This window comes from Triticum urartu, chromosome 3 (genome assembly GCF_003073215.2).
Source record: "Triticum urartu cultivar G1812 chromosome 3, Tu2.1, whole genome shotgun sequence".
Classification (NCBI taxonomy): domain Eukaryota; kingdom Viridiplantae; phylum Streptophyta; class Magnoliopsida; order Poales; family Poaceae; genus Triticum; species Triticum urartu.
In genome coordinates, this window is record NC_053024.1 from 438,926,528 (window position 1) to 438,937,026 (window position 10,499).

At 47.5% G+C, this 10,499-nt stretch overlaps 1 protein-coding gene across 1 annotated transcript; it reads right to left on the reverse strand.

The window, feature by feature from the left end:
• Window positions 1-229: 229 nt before the first annotated feature.
• LOC125544245 (plastidic ATP/ADP-transporter-like) lies at window positions 230-4,866 on the reverse strand. Its single transcript, XM_048707860.1, has 5 exons — window positions 4,015-4,866; window positions 2,525-2,794; window positions 2,309-2,452; window positions 1,873-2,220; window positions 230-801 (listed from the first exon to the last, which is right to left on the reverse strand). The coding sequence occupies exons 1-5, from the start codon at window positions 4,780-4,782 to the stop codon at window positions 463-465; spliced, it is 1,869 nt and encodes a 622-aa protein (XP_048563817.1). The 5' UTR covers window positions 4,783-4,866; the 3' UTR covers window positions 230-462.
• Window positions 4,867-10,499: the final 5,633 nt, after the last annotated feature.

Here is a 10,499-nt window from a genome sequence, read left to right on the forward strand (position 1 = left end):
GTCAACATGAGATGAGACTGCAAGTTTGATACGATTCGAGCTTTACAATGGCAAACACAAAATCCGTCGCCGGATAGCTTGTAAGATATCATAGTTGGCTTACCGTTGGCCATGCTGAATTCATTGCTTGCTCCTGTCTATAGAGAGTAGCAGTTCCACTCCAGCGGAAACGAAACCAGGCACCAATGAGGCAATGACATGGTAAATTTCAGAGCCCGTGTGACGGAAATTTTGCAAAGACACAATAGAATTGCAACAATGGTTGAATTTCCACACCGGCTCACCTAGCCTTCCAGACCAGTTGTCAAAATTTGCTTACATTACAAACTAACCAGCACCTCTTGATGCTGCTCACTGTTACAAACTTGGAAAAGAAATCGTCAATCGTTCCTTCATCATTATTTCTGCTCAACGTAACCAGTCTCCTCCTGCCTGTGGCTTCTCCAAAGAAGGTTGACCGGTCTATTGAGCTGGAGATGAGTTGGATGGTGAGTTCTCAGTTCCATTTGATTGCTCCACCAATACATCAGTAGCCGCCTCAGGTTCCTTCAGTGCCGCCGTTTCTACTTTCTCTTTTGACATCTCCTTTCTGAGATCCTCTTTGGCCAAGCTTGAGAATTGCTTGTCCAATGATCTTGCCGCGCCTAGCCATGCAAGCACGATGACCAACAGTATACCGCCAAGGTAGGGGGTCGAGTTTGCCAAAGAGCCAAATATCAGGATCAAAAACTGTTGGATCAGCGCACCACCCGACTTGCCCAATGGGTTGCAAACAACATCAATGGCTGCCTTTCCCTTCAACTGCAAATGGATCGAACAAAAGTTAGCATGTGCGGCATAACAATGGTGCAGTCAGTGAGTTCTGAAGAATTGAGAATTAGCTAACCAAACATGGGGCGAACCAGGAAACATGAAGGAGAATATGGTACTATGGTGTTTACTGGACTAGGCTACATGTGCACTGATCTTCTAAGACTGCTCGCAGCAAGGAATTGCACTTGTTGAAAGTACTTATATGTCTACAACACATTCGGCAGCAGGGAAAAACAAGTAATGTTGTTATCCAACTACAGGGCCAGCTGAGCTCTGCATGAGATTTAATAAAGGTAGCACATCTCAGCTGCATCCTGAGAAAATTGAACAGATTATCAAGTTGCCATACTAAATTCCTCATGACAGTAACCGATAATTATGCGTAAATTATTTACAACTCCCTCCGTTTCTAAATATAAGTCTTTTTAGAGATTTGGAAAAACAAGTAATGTTGTTATCCAACTACAGGACCAGCTGAGCTCTGCATGAGATTTAATAAAGGTAGTATCTCTCAGCTGCATCCTGAGAAAATTTAACAGATTATCAAGTTGCCATACTAAATTCCTCCTGACAGTAACCGATAATTATGCATAAATTATTTACTATACTCCCTCTGTTTCTAAATATAAGTCTTTTTAGAGATTTGAATATGGACTACGTACGGATGAATGTAGACGTATTTTAGAGTATAGATTCAATCATTTTACTCCGTATGTAGTCCATATTAGAATCTAAGAAGACTTATACTCTCTCCGTCCGGAAATACTTGTCATCAAATGAATAAAAGGGGATGTATCTAGATGTATTTTATTTCTAGATACATCCCCTTTTGTCCATTTGATGACAAGTATTTCCGGACGGAGGGAGTATTTAGTAACGGAGGGAGTAGTATTTACATATATTCAATCAAGAATTTGCTAGAGTATATCAAGCAACCAATTAACATACATGAATTACCATTAGGCAGAAAAGAACATCAGTAAATGAATATAGTTCTTTCACAGAAAATATACCAAGGAATCACACAGATAAAAATGGAGTGTGGAAGGATGAACAAACCTTCATATCTCCATCCAAAGGAATATAGGCCATTTCCTTGCACGGGTCGAATAAACTGTACTTTGCACTCTTGCTAAATATGTTCTGCAGCGCACCCACATAAACAGCCGCAAGAAGAGGGGTCATACCCCACGTGGCAAGCAGGGGAGTCAGTGGTTGCCCAAACAAAATCAGAGAGAAGAAACCAACGCCAGTCAGCAACAAAACTGTGGGGGTGATCATGGCAGCCACTCCCCAGCCAAATCTTTGGAATATAATCCGACCTAACAGCATCATTGTGAAAGTTGCAATTCCAGTTGCGGTAGAGAAATCACCCATGAAAGATGAGTACTCGTTTGGACTGGGGAACTGCCAAAATGAATAAGGAATCATTACTGCGATGAAAAGGTTAAAGGAGTACAAGGAAAGAAGAAAAACAAAAGCCAGAAAAATTTACCTGTGCCTTGAGCTTCGATTTCCATGTGACTTCCACAAGATTGATACTAATGCCATATGCAACGACTAAGGTAGCAAGGTCCCTCACATATTTTGAAGAGATCAGAACTTTCATACTCTCTTTCATGCTAAGCTTAGGTTTGTTCTGTTGAAACAAAGGCTATCAGAATATGTAAGTGGTAATAAAAAGGGAAGCACATTCAAGTATTCTACTGACCTTTTTCTTCTTGTGGTCAGATTTTGGAAGAGAAGGATCATTCAACACAAGTTTGTTCACTCCCCAATAGATGGAAGTAATGACAAGCCCAAGAAGTACCACTATGCCCATCATTCCTTTCAAAGATACCTCCCAACCATCAACTCCTGGACCCATTGTCTTCCGCAAATTTGAGAAATATTTGACAGTACGCCCAGAAAAGATAAGGGCAATATTTGCCCCAAGGCCAAATAGAGGGTAGAATTCTTTTGCTTCATCGATTGTGGTGATCTGAAAATGATTTAATCAACTCAACTGGAGCACGAAGGGCTATCATTTAATAAGAAAGCTGAGCAAATATAAAACAAATATCGAACTCAAAATTCCATATGGCAGGCACAATAAGGACATGGACAAACAAAGCCATCACAAAGGTACCCTTTCTTTAGCAGTCTGCTCTCCAATGGACAGCAATAACAAACACCATGGTCAACCTTAGCCACAACAGTGCACCAACAACTACTGCAGTGAGCTCCTACTCTTCAGATACCCCCCCCCCCCCCCCCCCCCCCCCCCCCCCCCCCCCCCCCCCCCCCCCCTGTTGCTCGCCTCTGGCAGGCATTATGATTGACTAACAAGAGTTAATCGCAAAGCAACTGTTGGAAGTGGAAACCAACTACCAGATCCTTCTGCAATAAAACACCGACAATTCCTTATGTGGAGTGTTGTCTTCAGATACATAACTCCCTCACTCCTAAGTCACAGTGCAGGCTCGTAAGCTCTGTCTTCTTAATGTGCTCTAAATACTCACACTTAGAGGTACTTTCAATAAAACTGACTGCAGAACAGAATGTTTCACATCTGAAACGATAATAACTTAACAAGAATAGCCATCAAATTACGATAACTGAACCACTGAAAAACAAGTGCTAAACGTGACATTGCTGAATATTTTCATACATTATCTTTCTGTTCCCCTTTGTGTTCACTTATTTTTAGCAAGTTTAAGAATGCTGTCCTGATTGTCTCTCTCAAAAGAAATTGCAGCTAGTAAAATGTCCACAAGCGCATATCAAGCATATCAAGTATGAACAAGGTACCCTTCCATTCAAGGTAGTCATAACTATCTCAGAAGGGGTTAGAAGGTGCGAACCATATCCAGCCATGTGTTACATAAAACAAATATACACAACCAGTTGATGGCTGAAAACAGCTCAAACCTAATTCAGGTTGAGAAGCCAACAAGCACATAGACCTCAACCAACAGTTTCAGCCATACAATGCAATGCGAAATGCAACAATGCAGGACCTACAAAATACCACTACAAAGAGCACGTCCCATTTATGTCATCATTAACTGTCTAACCATTCTGACAGAGAGAAGTTTTGTTCTCGAATATTTGACTGTGAACGGTCGAAACTACTGTATAAAATTAGCCTGGAAACTAACGACGGGACTGACATTTGCCCATTCCAAGGTTAAACTAAAAAACCAAAGCCGTAAAACTCACCTGGTTGGCAAAACCCCAGAAGAGGACAGAGACGACGACGCTGCCCCACAGCTCGGCCATGACATAGAATAAGCAGAAGCTCCAAATCCTGAGGATAGCTACCGGTCCAAGGAAGCTCGGGCCGAGCGCCGCCAGAAGCTTGTCGGCGAGGGCGGTGGGATGGATGGCATCCCTGAGCGGGTAGAGCACGAAGCCGAAGAGGCCGAAGAAGGCGATGAAGGGGAATATGACGGTGTAGAAGAGCGCCTCCCGGGAGAGCACGTCGGAGAGCTTGGAGTATGCGAGCATGAAGCCGATGGCCATGGGCAGGTTGACCCAGGTCTTGAGGAAGGGGATGATTTCCGCGCTGCTCCCCTTGGCGGTGACCACCAGCACGTCCTTGGTGTCCCGAAGGATGGTGTAGTTGAAGAGGATGCAGAAGAACATCAGGCCCAGGGGCACGATCTTCTTGAGCGTCGGGAGGCCCACGCCGAGGAACTTCTTGACCTCCGGCTGCGCCGGGGGCTGCGGCACCGCCGCCGCGGCCGCCGCGCTGCAAGAGACGCCAGCACCAGCACTGGTCCTGCGCTTCAAGAGCCCATACCCCAGGATGGCGTCCTGCGAGGAGGGGGGCCTCGACGAGAGGAGTGGGGACTGGAGGGCGGCGGGCCTGGAGCTGGACGCGGTGGAGAGGGACGCGCGGGCGGCCCGGAGGCGCGGGAGCGGGAGGCGGGGCCCCGCCCGGAGAGAGAGGCCGGGCTTGGCGCTGAGGAGGGCGAGCGACTCCATGGGTGGGTGGCGGCGCGCTGCCTTGCTCGTCTTGTCGCCGCCGCTACCCCGCCCCCGCACAAGGGCCGGGATGGGGGGGGGGGGGGGGGAAGGGGGGGAGGGACCGAGGGAGGGAAGTGGGTGTCGAGCTTGGGCGTATTAAAAGATGGCGCATCCATATGAGGACGGGATCGGCCGTGGGTTTTCGGGCCCGAGACGATCCTGGCCGTTGGTTCCGGTTCAGGGGTTGGGGGCTTGGGGTTGGTGGGAGCAACGAGACGGCGTCAAGCGGCCGCCCCACGCAGTCAGCTCCGGGATGCGGCCGCACGTGGGTTTTGTTTCAGGGCAAAGCACGAGTTTTTCTTTCTCGAACGAACGGCAAAGGAAAGGAGTTTCTCCCACTACTTTTCACGTTACCTTGGTGTGAAACGTGGAAGTCAGTTCAAGTTCAACCTCGAGGGCTTTTCTCCGTGGTTGGTGGCGGTGAGGGTTTTAGAAGAGCACCTGATTTTGAATACCTACATTGAGACCATGACCTAGGCTAGAACTGCAATTTTTGGCCGCTACAATTACGGTAATCTCGCAGGGGTAGGAAAAAAAGGCTCCCGCGTTTAAGCGGCGACGGAGAGGAAGAGCGGGCGAGATGGCGGCGGCGATCCCGGCGGTTTCCGCGGATTCTGTGACGGGGGAAGGCGCTCGCACGGGAGTGGGTGCCGCCATGTGCGCCCAAGCAAGGAGCGGGCTCAAGGCCAAGGCATGGCAACCGAGAGGGAAAAGGGGGGAGATGGCAGCGCCGATTCCGGCGGTTTCTCTGGCGGGGGAAGATGCCCGTACGGGGGTGGGTACCCATGAGGGGCCCTTCAGCGCTCAGGAGTGGGACAATTTCAAGGTCAGATCACGAGAAATCCTCCGTCGATTCGCAAATCGGAAGAGGTGCTGGGAGAGGATGAAGAGGCGTGCAGAAAGGTTGATTAGCGGGCATCCAGGTGAGATCGTATCCGATCTGGTGGGAGAGGGATCCGGCTTGCCTGCTCCCTTCCCATGCTCCCATCCGTGCTCCCACCTAATCCAACGGTTGTCTTTCTCCTTTTTTCTTTCTAATCTAATCATCTCCCCCCCTGATTTTAAGAGGGTGGGGCCGGGCCTTATTTTGTTCCAATCAGATCAAGCCACGTATGCGGGAGCACGGATGGGCACACGAGAAGGGAGCAGGCAAGTCTCGTCCGTGGGAGAGGGGTCGGCCCAAGCCAATTTGGGTAATGATTTGCCTTTGTTGATAGATTTTAGGGAAATTAATAGGCGGAAATTGCTCTCTTTTGTGGATGGGGTATCAAATTCGTTTTCAGCCGGATTGGGAAGAAATCCCCATGGTTCGGGGCGCATGCAGAGTAATCTTTGGAGTGCGTTTAAGGAAGGAGAGGAGAATTGGGATACTGATAGCCTCTGTACAATTAGGGACAAGGAAAAAACAAACGTGATTTTAATTTGGGAACGGCCGTTTCAAGATCATTTATTATTTCATATGTATAGCAATTCGGAGGTGAATCAGGGAAGGAATGTTATCTGCACATTTAGGGGAAAGAGAGAAATTAGGGGGAATTTACTTTGGAAACTGCTCATTCATGTTCCTTTATTTTTCGTTAAGTACACAAATTCCGTTGCGTATGTGGCAAATTCGGGAGAGGGGAGAACCTATTTCAACAACAGTTGGGGGTGTCTTGGGTCCCCAGTTCATCTTACAGACAAGGAAATATTGCCTCCCTTCCTCTGTCTCTTCTCGGGAGGGCCTATTGTTGTGAGAAGGGGAGAGATGGACAAGGGGAAGGGGGAGAGGGACGTAGGACAAGGGTCTGGGAGTGTGCCAGCGATCATGGGGAGGGGATCTCCTGTTCTGGCTCCCTTGCCTGAGGGTGAGGGGAAGACGGAGTCGAGGCGGCCCTGTGGGGATGGTTTCCCGCTCATTGTCGACATGGAGGCAGCGAGAAGGGCCGTCGGTGGTTTCTTGGTGGTAGGGAGGCTCATATCGCCTTTCCAAGTAAACCCACGGATCCTCGTCGATGACCTTCGTGATTCGTCGCCTTGGAGGCTGCGAGGTGAGGTCACCGTTCAGGAGGTGGCCAGCGACGACGGGAGGTTCATCCTCAACTTCTCCGTCGACGTGGACAGACGTTTTTTGTTGAAGGCCCAACCATGTCACCACAAACGCGACGGGATCATCTTCGCCGAGTTTGACGGCAAGGGTAACCCGGCGGAGGTGGATCTTGGAACCATGGCTATATGGGCCCAGGTTCGTGACCTCCCGTTTGAGCTCAAAACTGAAGATATGGGCAAGTCCCTAGGGGGCCAAATTGGTGAAGTGATAGCCGTTTCACACCAAAACCATATGATTGTAGAGAAGTATTTGCGTGTGCGTGTGAGAATCCCGCTACATGAGCCAATCAAGAGTAGGGTAGAATTTACTCCCTTAGGTAGCAAAGAAGAACTTCAGTATGATGTTCACTATGAAAAACTGCCGTCATATTGTGAGTGTTGTGGGCTTGTAGGACATGTGTCTGAGCGGTTCTGTAGGATTCCTAAGGAGAGCAGAGTAGCAAATTTTGCAAAAAATCTAGGTGTAGAGGCCTACTGGAAGGGTCAAACGTCTAGTAGAAGAGCCCTTTTGTACACAGGCTACAGGAACAACAACACAGCCAAGGCCACCAAAGGAATGGTGGTCAAAGTGACCAAAGCTGTAGGTGATCTCACTATGAAGGAGAAAGCTATTGTGTCGTCTACGAAGACGACGATCTTGCCGACTGGGGGACCAGGCCACGGGGGGCACTCACTCGACCAGGAGGGTCGGGGTCATGTGCCCCCTCTGCTGACGTCCTCGGCTACAGGTCAGGTGGACCTGGCTCGAGGGCTGCTCGTATGCGCCGGTCTTGGCCAGGAGGACCAGGACCTAGCGGCAAGGGGGGCTTCCACCACGGGAGCGATGCAGCTTGGCCAGGAGGGCCGAGCCTCTGTGGCGTCGCTGCTATCCCTGGGAAGTGGAGCCCCTGGTCAGGAGAACCAGGCTGCATGCTTGGGCGCTACTACAGTCCTTTCGCACCAAGGCTAGGAGGGCCATGTGCGGCTACTTTTGGGAATGCCCCAAACTACACAAGTGATAGCTACTAATGCTGTCCATGTAGAGTGTCTTGCTGGCCAGGAGGGCCAGGGGATCCACTCGAGGGGTGCAGCCAGTGCTGTACCTGATGCGGCTGGCTCTCTTAACATGCAAAATCAGGTTGTGTTCGCGCCTAGTGTGCTGGAGGCACTTACAGGAGCTGTGGCCATGAGGCTAGCTAGCCCGGCTACGGCAAAGGAATCTGCAATGTTTACTTTTGCTGCAAAAAAGAATCCTATGCAGGGCCACACAAAGAGAAAGGAGAAGAAAGGTAAAAATAAGGGAGGGGATGAGAAAGCTGAGAGTGCTCGAAAAAAGACCATAGGAAAAAAGAGGGGTAATCCATTTGGGGTACTACCAACAGGGAGTGACCAAAAAAATTCTTTTGAGAGGGAAATAGATAGCTATGAAGGTGTGTTGTATGGTGAGATGAGTGTTTCTTATAAAAGAGTTTGTATGGGTAGAGTTGAAACTATGAGGGATGGTGATGGGATAGCCACACATGTAGCAAAGGAAACAGAGGAGGAGGAGGCTTACGTGCAACAGAGGAGGGAATCAGTTGGAGATGATGGCGCATCAGCGGCCTCCGAGGAGGAGGACCGCCGGGCCAAATGGGGATCCTAGGATGGAACTGTCGTGGTATGCTCTCCCCCACGACAGTTCGTGAGCTCTTGGAGCTCCAACACCGCACCAAGGCTGATTTGATTTTCTCTCTGAGTCGCACTTGAATAAATGTGAAGCTGATGAGCTGCGTTGTTTTTTATCTTTTGATTCGATGATTGTAGTGGAGAGTGATGGTCGGGCCGGTGGCCTAGTCTTGTATTATAATAAGTTGAATAAAGTTGTTTCGAACTATGTGTCGTCTCATTTTATTGATATTCTTTTTATGAATGATGAAGATGTACATTGGCGATTCACAAGTTTTTATGGTCATCCGGTTTGGACTGAACGCAAGTTATCATGGGATAATATTCGGAATTTACATAATCTGGGTCATCACCCCTGGGTGATCTTAGGGGATTTTAATGAAATATTACTATCGTCAGAAAAAGAGGGTGGAAATGCGACCAAATTCTATGATGAGAGATTTTTGAAATTGTATAGGAGAGTGTGGCCTCGAGGATATGGGCTATATCGGTGACCCTTTCACTTGGAGGAGATGCGATACTAGAGAGAGACTTGACCGTGCCGTGTGCAATGTGGAATGGGCGAACAAATTCCCTCGGGCCGCGATTATTAATGAGGAACATGTTCATTCTGATCATCATCCACTCGTATTGGATACAGAATATTTTGACGTAAATATTTTTAATGCCCCAAGGGGACGAGTAAAACAGTTTGAAGCTCGATGGCTCAAGGAAGAGAAGCTCGGTGAAATTGTTCGTATAGCATGGGAAAAGGAAAAAATGATGGGTATTGGGCCAAAGCTCGCTGATCGTACTCGTGCGGTTCAGTCAGATTTGCATATTTGGGATCGTGAGGTTTTTAAGAGGGGAAAACTTTGTTTTTGCCACTCTAGCTTTTGCCAATTTTGCTTATGCCACTCTAGAATTTGACATCTCATTTTTGCTACTCTTGGCTTTTGACAATACATCACAAATGCCATTCCATGACAAAAAGATAATTTTTCATTTCACTTTTGCCACTCTTAGCTTTTGACAATGTATCATAATTGCCACTCTAATTTTTTTGCTTTTGCCACGGAATGGCAAAAGTGATATATTGTCAAAAGCTAAGAGTGGCAAAAGTGAAATGTCAAATTATAGAGTGGCATAAGCAAAGTTAGCAAAAACTAGAGTGGCAAAAACAAAGTTTTCCCTTTTAAGAGGCCCAAAACAAAGAATAAAAAAGCTCAAAAAAGAGTTGGAAAAGATACGAAGGGGTCCTATGAATGTGGATTCCCAAGCACGGCAAAAGGAGATTTTGGTCCTCATTGAAAATTTGCTAGAACAAGAGGAGATTTACTGGGTACAACGTGGTCGTGCAAATTGGTTATTGCATGGGGATCACAACACTTCTTTTTTTCATAACGCGGCAACAACAAGAAATAAAAGGAATCAGATTAAAAAATTGCTTGGGGATGACAGAGTCTGGGTGCAAGGTACGGAAATGAAGGATTATATCAAAAGGTATTTTTCAACTCTCTTCACATCAGAAGTCTCTCAACCAGACCCGGAAGTTCTCTCTCTTGTCAAAAGAAAAGTGACAGATGAAGTGATTAGGGCCCTCATGGCCCCATATATGGCAGAGGAAGTTAGGAAAGCCTTATTTGTCATTGGTGATTTGAAAGCGCCGGGTCCAGATGGTCTACATGCTATTTTTTATAAGAGATTTTGGTCTATGTTGGGAGAGGACCTGGCAAAAGAGGTCCTCCAGGCGGTGAATACATGTTCAATACCGGCAGGATGGAATGATACTGCAATTGTCATGATCCCAAAGGTTAACTCCCCGGAAAAGGTTACTCAATTTAGACCTATTAGCTTATGAAATGTGGTGTATAAGGTTATTTCAAAAATGATTGCATCGCGTTTGAAATTAATTCTATCAGATATTATCAGCCTAACTCAGAGTGCTCTTGTTCCCGGGAGAC